The following is a 16,892-nucleotide window of genomic DNA, read 5'->3' on the forward strand; positions in this document are numbered from 1 at the left end:
TGCAGGCAGTTATTGTAAGTCAGGCTTTGCCACCAAATATGAAATGGTATTCACTTTGCTTCATTTAATGATGTCTGTTCCAATACTTTTGCTCACTTGAAAAGTGGGTGGCTTCAAACAAAATGTGATCTGTCCACAGTGGGTAAACACATTTCAATGTAAATACAATGAAATCAACACAAGTTGGACTTGGGAACTTTTGTCTCAGATTGATATTTTGATCTGAAATCCAAAATGGCTTCAGTATACAACAGAAACAGAGGAATTGACTTTGCCATTCCAACATTTTTGAAGGGCACGGTCGATTATATTGGGTGTGTCTGCTGTTTTTCTGATTCACGGAGAGCCCGCAGCTGAAAATGACTGCAAGTTTCATTACAAACTGGCAAATGCTGGCGATATAGGAGACAATGTATGTTGAGCTTGGGGGAAAAGAAATAAGCAAGGAACAGAAAGGAAAGCAGTTCAGTTCGTCATTATTTCCACCCTCATTTCAGGCTCCATGAACCTGCCAGGAGTTCGAGAAAGCGTTTGAAACCAAAGTGCAGTGCAGCAGTTTAGCTTCAATGTTCCCGAGATATCACATGACTGTACCTCCATAATTGAGATCAACCTTCAAGGGCAAAGCAGTTTGTCCGTTACATCCAACACGGGCCCATCAGATCAACAGGTGGAAGCACAGTCATGACGATTTTAAGAACCAAAGCGTCGCAATTCAAGTCCCGCTGCAGCCAAAATGTGAAAATGGCGACTAGCTATTGGAGAGATCCTCATCTGCTTGCTGGCTACTGTCAAGGTGCCCTTGAGCAAAGCACTGACCCCCATGTCCCAGATCAAAGGGCGCAGCACTGCCCTGTCACAATGACGTCTTTCCTGACGTGCCTGCTTGTGTGTGATTTAGTTCTACAGTGTGTTTGGTGTCCAACACAAAATTTGTACATATCAAAATGTTCATTGAAATTCCATTCAGGGACTACAATCATTAAAAAAAAAAAAAAAAAAAAAAAAACGTTCTTAATCAAGGAAATCCTGCTGTTGTTTGCACTGGCACTGAACAAGCTTAAGCATCTTCAGTGTATGTCTCATCACTACTTTACGGGAGCAAAGCATCTTCCACTAAATTGTCATGACCGGTGAAATATATTAAAGCTTATCCATTTAAATTAGTTTACCATAGCAGACCACATTCCCAAAACATGCATGGCAGGTTAATGGAACACTCTAAATTGTCCCGAGGTGTGATTGTGAGCGTGGATAATTGTTTGTCTATGTGTGCCCTGCGATTGGCTGGCAACTAGTTAAGGGCGTGCCCTACCGACTGCCCGAAGACTGCTGGGATAGGCTCCAGAACACCCCCGACCCTTCTCACGATAAGCGGATTAGAAAATGGATCAATGGATGGATAGCATACCTTGCAGCATGACAATCATATCTTTCTTTTTAATAAGTCCTCACGTCCACTGCCAGCGAGTCATAAGAGCAGCCTAAACGGTCACCGGAGCCATTTTACACCCTGGCTAAGATGAAAATCAATATGAAAATCTTCTTTGCTCTTAAATGATCATGTAAAATATGTATCAACTTTGGCAAATGTATGTTTTATTATTAATCGATGCATGCTTATCACTGTCAGACATTTTCCAAAGAATTTAAGTCACCTGGGCGATGTGTGGGTGCCTGAGTGTGGGGGCGATGACCTACCGGAGTAATGGATGGAATAATCAATTGAATAATCATTTCTAAAAAAGATTCTTTCGTGAAAGTGGATTCTGACAAATCTCGTTGTTTTACAAGATTAGCTTTCAGCATTTTATTATGTGCTTGCCCTCATAGCCACTTTTACGCCAACTTCCCGGTGAATTGTGCAATCAGTACAGTGTGCAACCGTAGAGCTGGGATTTATTCGCCTGTGCCTTTTCCACAGTACACCCAGTGCGGCTCTGCGTATTGAGTTAATTAGATGTGCAGCTATGTCAGCGCAGCAGCGGCAACTGCTTTTGACATAAGAGCCATTTGCAGTGACTCTTTGGTATTAAAGCTAACACTCCCCCACACAATGGTGGAGTTCTGCCCGTTTCTACCTTGGAAAATGGCAAATTTCCCCCACCACAGCTGTATATTCACTACACGTAGGACTGGGAGCACTGTAGAGGGGATAAAAGTGATGATGTCTTTAAATAATTAAAAATAATTATAATATATTTTTTGTATCGTGTTTTCAATTTACAGCAATGAAGTGGTGGGGCCCAAAGTAATAATTTTTCACACGACCCAAAATCTGTGGTGGGATCCTTGCATAGCACAGTGAGCTGGCAAACAAGCACAAAAAAGTCACCTTAGATGGCCAGTACTAAAAGGAAAGTCAAAGTCTTAAAAAAAAGAAGATGGAACAAGGGAATCAGTGTAAATAATATTCTTACTGTCCTGTTCATTTTCCTCTTGGTCAGTGTTTATCTCACAAAGAGGGGAGATGTTTACATTGACTTGGTGAAACACAGACAGCCTCGCATAGCTTTTGTTAATAATAAATAACTTAAGACGGCGAGCCAGGACGTCTATGCTGGAGCGTCTTGCTGCTTTGTGAGAACCACCATTGTAATGTGTATAAACCAGGGGAGAAAGTGGGCAATACAGTCCTGAGCCTGTGATACCAATGTGACTTTAACGTCAAGACAACACCGAATATTTGTGATATGTTGAAACGGATATGCAAACGATGTGTTTTCAACTCACTCGACCTTCCAATGGCCAAAATGAAAATAAGCCAAAGAGTGCACATACACTACGCTTTGGTTCCCATGGGGTAGGAATACAGTAAGCAACTGGAAAGAAGAGCGGCAAAAAAAGCATGTATGCATGTGAATGTGTGCGCGTGTATGGAGTTGGGTAGTTTGATTTGGGATAAGAGGCCAGTTACTACAAATTAAGAGCAAAAGCACTTGATTGAGCAAATGTGGGAGAAAAAAGTTGAACAGCTGATCTTCCAGTATTTATTATGCACACCAGATGGTGCTGTTTTGATGTTTCCCCTGGGAAGGCACATATTTTATATAGAATACAGAGCAGTGATTCAATTCAAATGAATCTATGTATATAAACGGTTACAGTAATTTCCTTAATTTGTGTGTCTCCCTTGCAGTTCAAGGTAGCTCTCTGTCACATGGTGAATCAAATCCAGGTGAATGTGGCGGGCATATGGGAAATTTATGATTGCGCCTCAATGAAGTCGGCCTGGCAACAAGTAGAAGGAAAAAGAATGCGAGCAGTTTGGTGGTCCAAGTTGTAACAGTATTTCCACTTAGGAGCAAAGGAGTACAATATTGTACTTTTCCATGTATGTCATATCATTCAAACTCCACACAGAGTGGCCTGAGTTGAGATTCAAAACCCAAACCTTAGAACTGTGTGGCAAACGTGCAAACATCGAGTTACGACGACAACGAACATTCATATCAAAATCAGTCATTCACATGACAAGTTATTTTACTGACCCTTGACATGAAAAGAATTGTAGTAAAGTTAATGATTACGTGATTTTGAATGTAACTAAGATTAAAAATGACTTATTAAGTTACATTCAACAGATGCAGACATATATATACTTGACGTAAAATTGACTTCTGAACTACACTATACTGCATTTGGAGCGAAAGTAGTGACCTCTGCTTTGTGACACACACACACACACACACACACACACACACACACACACACACACACTCTCCATGCATCCGAGCCCATCACACACACCCATGCACGGTAAGGTATGATGCATGAATGACTCTGGGTTTAATCACCGCTATCAGCAATTCCGATTTTGAATGTTAATGGAATCTATAGGCAGTTTTAACGTTGATGTCAGAACTCGGACCTAAAGAGTTCGGCCCAGATGTGCTGCTACATTGAGTCACATCAGGTCTCCGGCATCAACAGCGTGTCGGTGGGGTGAGAAACACGACTTGAGGCCGACGTGGAGTCGATAAAAAGCCCGCAGCTGTCCCGCTGACAGCTGGCAACAACAACACAAACACCCCCCCGCCCCCCCGCCTCAAAAAACCGTTTCGGGACGTGTAATAGGAGCCGCGAGACGACCCGGAACGAAAACTTTGGAAACGCGACTTTTAACCCAGACTCGGTTTCTTACCAGTGGCTGAAAGTCCCTGCATCTTGCACAAAGTTGCTCGCCGGTCGTATCCTTTCCAAGGAGAAAGTGGGCTCCAGGAGCGTCCAACTTGAACGAGCGAGCGTCTCTGAACCGACCTCCTCGTAATCCTGTTACCGCTTCAAAAATAAAATATTCATTTAAAAAAGGAAAAAGAAACCCCTCACGCGCTATGGACTCTTCATGGCTTGGTAGAGCATAAAACAAATTTTGATCGAGTGTTTTTTTGTTCTTTTCTGTTTGCTGGTCTTGCGTGGCTCCTTCCTCCTCCCTCTCCACATAAAGAACTCTGTCCTGTCCTCCCCACTGCTGGAAACAAGAAAATGCGCGCTACTGGGGCCAAGCGCGCTCACGCCAAACCCCATTCATTGTATTGTTTTCGCCGACACGCTCACTGAAAATATCATTTTGTTTTTTTTAAGTGAAGTCTAGCATAGTCAAGTGTGACATTTGTGAACTGATTGCATGATTAAATGATGCGACTATTTTACGTTAGACACCCTGATAAGGGACAGACATATACAATTCTGCTATGCAGTTAAACTAACAGTATTACAATCAGGAGGCCTATGTAGATTATATACTGACAGAAAAGTACATGAATGGACTTTTACATAAGCACGCCATCATATAATTTAATACTTTATAAACATTATAGTGATTTACTTTTGTCCAACAATATAATAATCTAAGCAATGGCTCTAAAGAAGAATTCCAATGAAGTTGGGGAATTGTTTTAAACATAAATAAAAAAGAGAATACATTTAATCGCAAATCATGTTCAACTTATACTTGAGTACACTACATCCGTCTGATCTGAACCGCTTTATCCTCACGAGGGTTACGGGAAATACAACACAAAGATGAGATATTTTATGTTCAAACTGATAAACATTATTGTGTTTAGCAAATAATCATTAACTTTATATTTTATGGCTGCAACACGCTCCATAAAAGCTGACACGGGTTCATTTTTTCCACTCTGTTACATCACCTTTTCTTTTAACAACATTCAATAAACGTTTGGGAACTGAGGACACTAATTGTTGAAGCTTTGTAATCCTTTACCATTCTTGCTTGCTGTACAGCTTCAGGTGTTCAATCGTCCGCGGTCTCCGTTGTCATATTTGACACTTTATAATGCGCCATACATTTTCAATGAGAGGCAGGTCTGGGCTTCACGCAGGCCAGTCTAGTGCCCGCACTTTTTTTACTATGAAGCCAGGCTCTTGTAACACATGCAGAATGTGGTTTGGCATTGTTTTGTTGAAGTAAGCAAGGGTGTCCATGAAAAGACATTGCTTGGATGGCAGCACATGTTTCTCCAAAACCTGTATGTTCCTTTTAGCATTCATGGTACCTTCACAGATGTGTAAGCTAGCCATGCCATTGGCACTAACATGGCCGCATACCATCACAAATAATGACTTTTGAAGTTTCCGCTGATACCAAGCCAGATGGTCTTTTTCCTCTTCGGCGTGGAGGACACGACATCCACAATTTCAAAAAAAAGGAAATGTGGACTCGTCAGACCTCAGAACATTCTTCCACTTTGCCTGAGTCCATCTTAGATGAGCTCGGGCTCGGAGAAGCCTGCGACATTTCCAGGTGTTGTTGATGAATGGCTTTTGCTATATGTAGATGAGATTTCAGTTGCACTTACGGATGTAACACCCAACTGTATTGACTGAATTTGGTTTTCTGAAGTGTTCCCAGGCCCATGTAATGATATTCTTTACACATAGATTTCTTTATTTTTTTTGGGGGGGGGTGCCTTTAAATGCTGTGATTTCTTCAGAATATCAGAACCTTTTGATGATATTATAGACCATAGATGATGAAATCTCTAAATTCCTTGCAACTATACATTGAGTAACATTGTTCTTAATCTCTGACCATTTTCGCACACAAAGAGGTGAACCTCGGTGCGTCTTTGCCTGTGGATGACTGAGTAATTTAGGGAAGCTCCTTTTATACCCAATCATGGCACCCACCTGTTCCCATTTAGCCTATTCACCCGTGGGATGTTCCAAACAGGTGTTTGATGAGCATTCCACGACTTTTTGCCACCTGTCCCAGCTTTTTCGGAATGTGTTGCAGCCATTTCATTTTAAATTATTGATTACTTGCTAAAAACAATAAAGCTTCTCAGTTTGAACATTAAATATCTTGTCTCTGTAGTGTATTCAGTTAGATATAGGTTGAACATGATTTGCAAATCACTGTACTGCATTCTGTTTTTGTTACACAACATCCCAACTTCATTGGAATTCGCTTTCTAAAAAGATTCTACTACGATTACATACTAATAGGTAATCTGAAGACGTATTCAAACAGAGCATCAAATGCACTGATATTCACATACCAAGAAAAAAAAAGTTTGTATCTTACCTGCAATGCTGCTATGTACAGCGCTCAGCATAAATGATTACATGCCATCAGATTGGTGAGAAAACCTACTTTCCATGCAGAAAAAAACTACTACTTACTCCTATGGCATATTAAAGTAAAAAAAATAAAATAAAATAAAATAAAAGAAGAAATAAAAATAAAAATACTCCCACAAATGTGGGCCATTTGTCATTGTGCACACGCAAAAATAAATAAATAAATAAACTTAAAAAATAGTATAAGCCATGAAAGACTAGCAATACTAGATTTAATAGTGTTCTTGTGTAGGCCTATATCAAGAGCAGTATATTTCAGAAACGCTGACTGAGGATGACTCTTGATGTCTATTACAGATCTGCCTCGATAGCTTGAGGGGCAGCCATTTGTGAGGAAACCCGTGAACGTGAACTTTAACAAGCTCCTTGCGTGCTTTGTGCTGCTTTGCAATCAGCTGAGCGAGTCATTGCCTTTATGAGTCATAAACAAGTGACAGTAGGCCATGCACATCATAGAATAAATGGAAAGTAGTTGGGAGAACTATTCAGTTCACAGACTTCAGTGGTAATTTGATCATGTCGATAATGTATGAGCCCAGAAGCCAAATTGTGGCCATCCTCTGAAACTAACAGGATGACATGACACTATAGCAAGTTCAAGCTTTGTTTGGAGCATACAAAGTAAGGAATGCACCAGTAAATAAATTGTTTGTCACATATACTGGTGACAAACAACCATCAGCGCTTAATCAATTTATCATGCGTGTTTTCAACATGAAAGGAAATCAGTACCAGAAGAAAGCCCATTTTGGCGAAACTATAAGGGGGTCGAGCTCACGAGCAATCAGATTTTGTTACAGGCATTCTTTTACTGTATGTGACTTATGTTTCTGCGATATTCTTATAATTGTTAGAACTGACTATTGAATATGGCAAAAATTGCAGATGCCTGCAGCTGTCAAGAGTACAACTGGGACATGGGATCGCTGAAAGATTGGATTGGATAGACTGAACTGTTGCCTATTGTGTGCGGTGTGCTTTTTGTACAAATTACTTCTATGGCCTGCTATTTTATTTTTGTTTTTTAAATGTACCGTATCCACTATTGTTGCTGAAATGATTTATAATGTCTCCATTCCGGGACGAAAGTGTCATATCTTACAAGAGACCCACGGATTTGAGAGTACAAATTAGTGGTGACCAAAAGTTAGACTCCAAGTATAAGTCAATCTTTTAGATTTTATTTTCAAAGGCCAAGCAAGAGTCTTTTAGATTACATCCTATAGCAGAACTCCTTTGACGGCATCTCCTGAAAATGTGTAGACTAGAGCATTAAGGCCCAATTGCAGCCATTCATTGACACATATACTCTAATTGGCAAACCATGACCCCCATTTTTGCCAAACGAAAGAGGACAGTTGTAAATGAACTCCACTTATATCTCTGCAAAGTCTGAAAGACTAAGGTCTGTGCGAATATGTCTTAAAAGTTTGTCCTATACGGTATGTGCAAGTCTCAAATCATAACCTTCAAGTCTCAAACAAGTGCCAAATTACTGTGGAAAACGATCAAGATGAGCGTGTAACAGAAAATGAGCAGCTAATGGCCGCAACTCACAAGTCACTCCACAGTACTGTCTGCCTCATTTTCAATAAGACAACCTTCAAGCGTGAGTGTCCGTCTTGACCTTTCATCTGCAATGTTCCTTTTGCCCTGTCATCTTTCAAGACATCACAGCCACAGTCATAACAAAGCGACAGAAACAAATGCAAACATAGTCTCGTATGGTTCACTACAAGGTTTAAGATAACTTAGCTATCTTGCCTTCACAGTTCGCGCAGCTAGCTAAAAGGTAAACATAGTAGGTTTTGTGTCTCCTATTTTTGAGTTGCAAACCTTGCATGCTGCTATTGTCTTTTTCCTAGTTTCATCACCAGCAAAAGAACAAAAGCAGCCATTTTCAACATCGCTTTATAGTTGCTGGAGCCTATCCCAGCTGACTTGAGGTGGAAACCGGACAAAACCCGGACCTGGTCGCCAGTCAGTCGCAGGGCACTTAGAGACACGAACAACCATTCACACCCACATCCACACAATCACTGACTGGGAGCCGGTCGCACGCTGCCGGCATACGATTGAAACGAGTGTACCACAACACCATCACTAACTGGAGAAACAAAGAGCAACAAGGAAATAAGAGCAATCATACAAAGGGAGAGGTGAGAGCTGACTAGAATTAAGGCAATTAAGCCTATGCGAAACTCACCACTCATATGTATGACATGAGCTACCTGTTTTGTTTTTTCACATTTCAAATCCTCCATGTTGCTATCAACACTCAGACTTGAGACGCTTGCCAGCATTGTTTCTCTTTTTGAGGTGTGAAGAAGCGTCCTACTGTTTGAATCAACACTACTGTGGGCGTCTGGGGGGAGCGGGAGGGCGGTCGTGATCTGCAATGAAGCCCAGATACAACTGGTAAATACTGTAGCTCAGTAGCTGCTACGGTATTGTCATAGGGTCAGGTTTCAGACCTCAAACTAATTTGATATTTACCACCCATGTAGGTTTATATATACTGTACTGTATACTGCAATACATCTATAATTTTGTAACTTTTGCGGCATCTATCTAGTCATCACATTCAAAGTGACTCTGCAGTCAAGTATGTGCAGTGGAGATAAAACTCAAGTGAGTTGGTGTTGAATCACATCATGAGGCCGAGCTCACAGCCCCACTGGCCACGCATTTGTTTTCACCATCAATGGTCTTATTCCTGCTCCGGTGGCTCTCTTCTGAAAATGTGCATGTGTGTGGGTATACTAAGGAGAGCCACGTGAGAGTGCGTCCTCCTTCAGACCAGCTGATCGTGGCTCATTGCTCCTTAGGCTCCACATGAATTGATCACATGGCTGACGCTGATAAAGGGGCCTCTTTGTAGGCACAAACTCACAGACCAAATCGAACCTTGACATTCAGCGCTGAGCTGAAGCTCAACGAAAACGGTATTATAGCGACATCGAGTGGTGATTTTGAATAATGCGTATCACGTCTCCGATGTGAAACAGCTGTTCGTTCCGCTGTGTTGACTCCGCCCTGAACATTACTGCACGGAGCCATGGGAGCAGTCCCACTGACCCACATTTTGTCTGCCAGTCCCGCCGAGTGAGAGAACCACGCAGGGTTACCAAAAGATTCTCCCCTGTTAAAAAAGTGATGGCATGTCTTGTATGCACTTACATCCTACAAGTGATGCATTGCTGTGACTCATTGCTTTATTTTTTATGGTCAGTAAAGATCCCAACAGGGGACACAAGGCTAAAACGTAAAGCAAGCAAACAAAGGGGACATCGTGTTCTTACGATCTAAAATACATCTTTGAATGGGTTTCTATTTGATTCCGCATTAATATTTTTGTATTATTTTTGGTCATGCCCTACATATGTAAATCCAAATGTGGCATTCTGCCAGCGATAGTCTTTTTAAAAGAGGGCTTGTTTTTTTTTTTTTGCTTTGCACTTAATGCACTCTGTATTAAGAGCCCAACAACTGCTTTGAAAAATGAGAACTGGTCTCCAGAGCCGGGACAGGAAGTACTGGGGGCACCAAAGGTCAGAGGAAATTCGCTGCGATGAGATATGTGGGCGTGTCCCCAGAGGGATGCTAGGAAAGAGGGAAAACGGGGAGGGGGATGGCAGTTGAGTCTGAAGGCTGGGAAGAGGCTTTGGGAGTGTTGTTGCGCGTTGTATGAAATGTGATCCTGAAGCCTTTCACAGCTGGGAAGCTCTCCTGTGCATGGCGTCCATCTGGGAGTGCTCAAGCGTCTCTGTACGTTTGAGCACACACTTCGCTTGTTAACCCTGCATCGGCTGCTGCCGTGCAGGAGCGACTTCATACCGCACAAAAAGACAACAGTGACACGCTCTGCGACTTAAGTCACATTTATTGATTTTCGGCAGCATGACTACCTTTACACAGTTTGGACGACATCCCAGCCAGAAAACAAACCAAACACTTTAACTGGGTTAATTCAGCAGTAATACATCAGATTCATCATCTCATTCATCTCAATTTATTTTTCCTAATTGTCCAAGACCCTAAAAAGTTCACCTGTTTTGTTTTCATTGCTGTGTAAAGGTCCCATAGCTGACAAACATGCATATGACATTTAGTTGTAATCAAGACCACTAATCATAATGCACATTATTGATAAGAATACAGTACTGCATGACAAGTCAAATAAATATGAACACACAAATGAAGTCATTATTTCATAGAAAGATATCAAACTCTTATGGATCAATACTGAAAACACAATATGACAATATTAAGTTTGCACAGCTACCGGTAGCTTAATTACCACAATGCTGTCGCTTACAGCAAACAGAAAACTGTTTTGTTTTTAAACTTCAACAGTATCAGAATTGCACTTTTTTTCTTGTTAGCTTCACTTCCATATTGTTAACTTTGACGCCTCAACAAACGAGCACTGGCTATCATGGCACTATTCACGCTTGTTGATGCTAATTTAGTTTTCTGTTTCCTGAAAGCAAATCGCTTAACAATGCAGGGAAAAAAAAAGATTCAAAAGTGGAAAAAACAAGACACAAAAGTAAGATCAAATGCGCTCTCTGCACATTTTCTTCCAATAATACTATCGATACGCCATGACCTTCACCAAACAACGCTTGTAGTTTCCAAATAATACACTCAGCTACACAAACACATTAAAGATGCTTGGAGCCGTTTGTTCAACAACAGGAGGCCAAAGGGACTTTTGGTTCTTAAAAGTTTGATTTCAAAAGAAAACATTTTGTTAATACCCCTGAATTTATTGAGAGGATCACTGACCTGTAGAATTCAATACAATCTTCGATTTATTCAGCTAATTCTAAAAGTATCTTCTTAGTCATGCGGAAAGGGGCACAAATCCCTTTTGCGCTTATTGCTGCTCATAGTCATTTGAACTCCCAAGCCCTCACCCAGAGAGACAAAAAAAAAGAAAAAAAATGAGAGTCTAAAATTCTCCCTTGAAACAATGAAAGGCACTACTGGTCAGAAACAAAGACGGAAACAAAGCAAAAAGATTTCCCAGCCCAACTGACACCTTTTGCAGTTGGTGCTTGTTTTGTCAGACCTTAAATGGTGTACCAAGATTTGGCACGATAAACCAAGAGAGAATGAAACAATTCCAATTTGGAATTTCATGGTCGCTTTTGCAGAGAATTCTGAAGGTCAGTGATCCCATTTCAGTGGAGCGCTCTCGGTAAGAAGCTTGGGAAAGTCGTCTCGCTCAAATTTTGCCAAGACACAGCTTACCCGTTTCAAATGAGAGCATTGTCAAGTTTCATCGAGTTATTTTGAACTATTCCTAGGAATAATAAATACACGAAAAACCCCAGAATTAGATCACCCTGGATTTTTGTAGCGAATATGGCAGTAGAACGAACATATAGATAAAAAAAAAAACAGCACAACATATGAATGAAACATATCAACTTTAAAGAATGAGTAACTGATGTGTAACTCCTTTAGGATTAGGCAAAAGTCGTAGCTCTGTGGTTTGTGGAGTAAACTTTAGTCGAGTACATATTTTGTGGGACACGCATAAAGTAATAACTTGAACTTATATTATCCTGTACTGAATATCTCACAAACCATAGTACTACCACACGTTCCTAAAGATTAATCAGAATCTGTTAAAGTTCTATATGATGAAAGTGCACAGATTAAAAACAAACTAAAACAAAAATAAATCAAAAAGATAACTTGGGAAAAAAAAAATACAAAAAGCATCTCCTGCGTTTTGTCACTGGTGGACGGGATGAGCCAATCAATTCACAAGGCTTGAAGCCACGCTGTAAAAAAAGCACAACTTGTATTTGTTTGGCCTAAAATTTGTCAATTAAGTTGGAACAATATAAAATATTGAGATTGAGGACAACAATGTTAGCTAGCACAACAAAGCAAGCAAGTTGTTTACTCCAAAACAATTTGCTTAGCTGTTTTTAACTTCTATCTTTAAGTTGGGGACAATTAGTTCACCTTTATTTATTTATTTATTTTGGGGGGGTAAAGCAGGAAAGCCAATTTCCACATTTGCCAAACTTCAAATATTTTGTTGAATTGCCCTTCAAAGTTTGTTGCCTTGAAATTTTAAGTTCACCCAACTTGTTTTTTACAGTTGCACTTACAGAGGAGATGATGCTTTCTTGTACACAAATTCACGAGTAATGCATTTGACATGCAGGACGTTTTATATGATAGCGACGGAAAAATGGAGCGGTAGGAGGTAGGAGGAGCCAATCGGATGACATGTATTGATGACACCACATAAAATGGACGCAGATTTAGGCAGGTACGGATCCTCGTAGGCTTTGACTGAGCTTTTTTTTCACGAAGAACGGCTGGCTCAGCTAATTCGAGTCGAAATGGGCTTCTCCCTCGGGAAATGTCCTCACGGTCTAGTCAACAATTAGCCCGCCGTCCTCTACTTCTCTCCATCACTGTCATATATGTGAGATGCGTGAAGAGTCAACAGAAGAGTGACGGACCTCCAAGGAGGTTTCTTAACTTACAGCCCACCGCCACATCCATCTCCATGCTGTGAGCGGTTGCTATACTGGTGCTCACTCGAGCAGGGTTGACGCGACGCTGACATTGTGAGAGGAATAAATACTGCAGCAGGATCCTGCAAGATCGCTCACCTGAACGAGATCATGTTAAGAATATAGAGTTTCATTTATATCGGTAGAAAAAACATTTTTGCTCAATCTTGCAGGAATCCCTCGCATCAACCCTGCTTTGAGAATCATAAAGCTAAAGTTTCTATGATCCACAAGCAGTACATTGAGTATTAAACACAAGCCCCACTCATATATTTATATATATTTTTTGCTAATTGCGTAACATAAGTTCAGCGAGGGGTTAAAGCTATTCTGGCTACTAAGACAGTACTTCGCTTTGTCCTCGCACACCAAACATAGTAAAAAAGGAGGATGAGGGTCCACCTGAACACACACACACACACACACACACACATATTAAACACAAGCCCCACTCATATATTTATATATATTTTTTGCTAATTGCGTAACATAAGTTCAGCGAGGGGTTAAAGCTATTCTGGCTACTAAGACAGTACTTCGCTTTGTCCTCGCACACCAAACATAGTAAAAAAGGAGGGTGAGGGTCCACCTGAACACACACACACACACGCACACACACACACACACACACGCACACGCACACACACATACACACACACGCACACACACACACACACGAGTTCCAAAGGGTTGCTCGCAAGAGCGTGGACGTTACCTCAAACGACACAAATCCTAAATTGTACTTTAAGGTTGATCTTGGGAGGGATGCTGGCAATCTAAAATGCTCCTCAAGTCCAATTGGAGACAGGAGAAGCATATAGACAACGGAGGAAGGGAGAGTAGGACACAAGGTCAGGTTTTGATGTCACCAGATAAATATATCAAGTGTTTGCTTTGTCAGGCACTTTCGCCGAGTGGTTTGTCTGTTTGTCAATTTGTGCTCTTTTAGGATTGAAAAGAATCATTTTGTTCCAACCTTTATCGTGGCTCTGTTCACAGTCATCAATGAATATCTTTTTATTTTGCCAGTAGGTTGAACCTGAGGCACCTATGTTGAAGCGCACTTATTTTAGGTTTGGAGATCAATTTGTCAAATATCCAGTCTCCCTCCTCGCATGGCTCTGAAAAAATCCTTTGTAACATGAATAGGTCATAGTGAGGAGACCCCTCTACTTTTCAGCGTACAGATAACTCCTCACTGACAATGTAGTACACGAGTTGATCATGTACCTCGACAACAGAAAAAAAGCACTTAAAAAGCTCATACGGCTGCAAAGCCATGCATTTCTATTGTGCGTGAGCCATATTGCTGCACTAGCGCCACAGCTTGAACTTGAAAGCAATCCTAAAATAATAAAACCGCGGCGGTCACAGGTGCTCCTTTTAGTTCCCATTGTGAAAAGTTGCTGATTTTCATATATCAATTCAAACAGCACCCTTGCCCCGGTCAGACTGCAGGGTGAGATTGCATATTTTGTGTTCAATCATCTTGTAAACATTTACCGTAACGTTGCTCAGCTGAGCTTCCGTCGTTGCGAGGAGCACCCGTGCCGCCAGATGCCATCTTTGGACATCCTCCAGCTCAACACATCTCCGTGATGTGTTTCCTGTTGCCGGGCAACAAACACAATCAGGAGGCAGAAGACTGTAGCACAAAGCACAAACGCCACCTTGTGCTTCCTATGCACAGCACCGAGACTATGGAAAGAATAGACACTCCCGTATATCCACAACGTCGCCTGACCATAATCAGGGATCTTACAATGCCTTGTTTTGTCTACTACGGTCCAATTGTCTAGTGCACACTATACACACACACCTGTGCATCGGCAAGCCTTGACACTAGCACACACAAGCAGATGGTTAATCACACGGTAGTCCCAAGAGGAGCACGGGCCAACCAGGGAGCAAAGCGAGCGAGTGGGGCTCTTTAACACTATGGCAGGGAAGGTCTGGCTCTCAGACCCCCTCCCGTCTGTACAAAGCGGTTTCTTGCTGACTCGGCAACCGCTTCAATCGCAGTAGATCTTGTACTTCTCGCTGCAGAAGACCGCGGGGCCTCCCAGGAGGCCGCTGGGCATGGCGTTGCCGTACTCGGGTTGGCCGGAGCCGGCGCAGGTGAGGCCCTGGCTTACGTTGGGGTTGCTGACAGCGCCTTGCGAAACCTTGACGCGTGTTTTTGACCGCATGCCGGTGCCCGTGCGCCGCGTCTGCTCGTGGTCGAACTCCAGGTCTTCCAGGCGCTGCGTCAGGGCCAACTTCTGCTGGATGGCCATCCTCAGCAGGGAGTTGAGGGTCTTCTTTTCATCCTCTGCTGCAGCCAGCTGTCTCTGCATGGCTTCCAACTGAGTGACATATTCGTCACAACTGGGGGTGAAAATAAACAGAAACATTTAACTTTGACCACATCACGTGACATTCACTTGAACATTGTACCTCTATAGCTGCTAATGCGCCAGAACAGCGGAAAAGACTGTACCATTAGGCTTTAGCCGGCATGAAAATGTGCTTCACTTTACTGTACTTGTTAAAAATGTACAACAGTAAAATTGTAACAGTGTACAGAGCCACACACACACACACACACACACACACACACACACACACACACACACACACACACACACACACACTCTTGCCAGATAAATGTGTTTTATGCCACCACCAGGGGACGCTATTGAACCTCTAGTCGATGCAGACTTGTTGTCAGCCAGTTTGGTTCTCATAATTCTAAAGAGAGTTCGTCACTAAACTGGTTCCATTATAATAATTACCATCCATCAATGCATCCATCCATCCTAACATCTTCTCATCCGCTTCTCCTCAAAGGGGTCACGGCCGTGCTGGAGCCCCTATTCCAGCTCGCGTCTGCTCGTGGTCGAACTCCAGGTCTTCCAGGCGCTGCGTCAGGGCCAACTTCTGCTGGATGGCCATCCTCAGCAGGGAGTTGAGGGTCTTCTTTTCATCCTCTGCTGCAGCCAGCTGTCTCTGCATGGCTTCCAACTGAGTGACATATTCGTCACAACTGGGGGTGAAAATAAACAGAAACATTTAACTTTGACCACATCACGTGACATTCACTTGAACATTGTACCTCTATAGCTGCTAATGCGCCAGAACAGCGGAAAAGACTGTACCATTAGGCTTTAGCCGGCATGAAAATGTGCTTCACTTTACTGTACTTGTTAAAAATGTACAACAGTAAAATTGTAACAGTGTACAGAGCCACACACACACACACACACACACACACACACACACACACACACACACTCTTGCCAGATAAATGTGTTTTATGCCACCACCAGGGGACGCTATTGAACCTCTAGTCGATGCAGACTTGTTGTCAGCCAGTTTGGTTCTCATAATTCTAAAGAGAGTTCGTCACTAAACTGGTTCCATTATAATAATTACCATCCATCAATGCATCCATCCATCCTAACATCTTCTCATCCGCTTCTCCTCAAAGGGGTCACGGCCGTGCTGGAGCCTCTATTCCAGCTGTCTTTGGGCAGTCGGCGGGGTACACCCTTAACTGGTTGCCAGCCAATTGTAGGGGACACATAGACAAACAACCATCCGCGCTCACACTCACACAAAGGGACAATTTCGAGTCCCCAACCAACCTGCCAAGTATGTTATTGGAATGTGGGAGGGAACCAGAGTACCTGGGGAAAACCCACGCGGGCACGGGGAGAACATGCAAACTCCACAAAGGTAGGCCGGAGCCAGAAT

At 42.2% G+C, this 16,892-nt stretch overlaps 2 protein-coding genes across 4 annotated transcripts in view; both read right to left on the reverse strand.

Moving 5' to 3' along the window:
- fgd (faciogenital dysplasia) overlaps positions 1 to 6,631 on the reverse strand; it is a 49,791-nt gene extending 43,160 nt beyond the window's left edge. Inside the window, exons 1-2 of one of the 2 annotated variants that reach the window (XM_019877288.1) lie at positions 6,554 to 6,631; positions 4,145 to 4,272 (exon numbers count right to left, since the gene is read on the reverse strand). In XM_019877288.1, the coding sequence (XP_019732847.1) occupies positions 4,145 to 4,166 (22 nt within the window). In that variant the 5' untranslated portion in view covers positions 4,167 to 4,272; positions 6,554 to 6,631. Of the gene's footprint in view, positions 1 to 4,144; positions 4,447 to 6,553 lie in introns of those variants that run through there. The other variant, XM_019877287.1, reaches the window with a different exon arrangement.
- Positions 6,632 to 14,177: 7,546 nt separating this feature from the next.
- The window catches only part of LOC109520202 (protein bicaudal D homolog 2-like), a 30,950-nt gene continuing 28,235 nt past the window's right edge, over positions 14,178 to 16,892 (reverse strand). Inside the window, exons 10-11 of one of the 2 annotated variants that reach the window (XM_019877267.1) lie at positions 16,035 to 16,182; positions 14,178 to 15,376 (exon numbers count right to left, since the gene is read on the reverse strand). In XM_019877267.1, the coding sequence (XP_019732826.1) occupies positions 15,170 to 15,376; positions 16,035 to 16,182 (355 nt within the window). In that variant the 3' untranslated portion in view covers positions 14,178 to 15,169. Of the gene's footprint in view, positions 15,525 to 16,034; positions 16,183 to 16,892 lie in introns of both variants that reach the window. The other variant, XM_019877268.1, reaches the window with a different exon arrangement.

Source organism: Hippocampus comes, unplaced genomic scaffold (genome assembly GCF_001891065.2).
Source record: "Hippocampus comes isolate QL1 unplaced genomic scaffold, H_comes_QL1_v1.1 scaffold167, whole genome shotgun sequence".
NCBI lineage: Eukaryota > Metazoa > Chordata > Actinopteri > Syngnathiformes > Syngnathidae > Hippocampus > Hippocampus comes.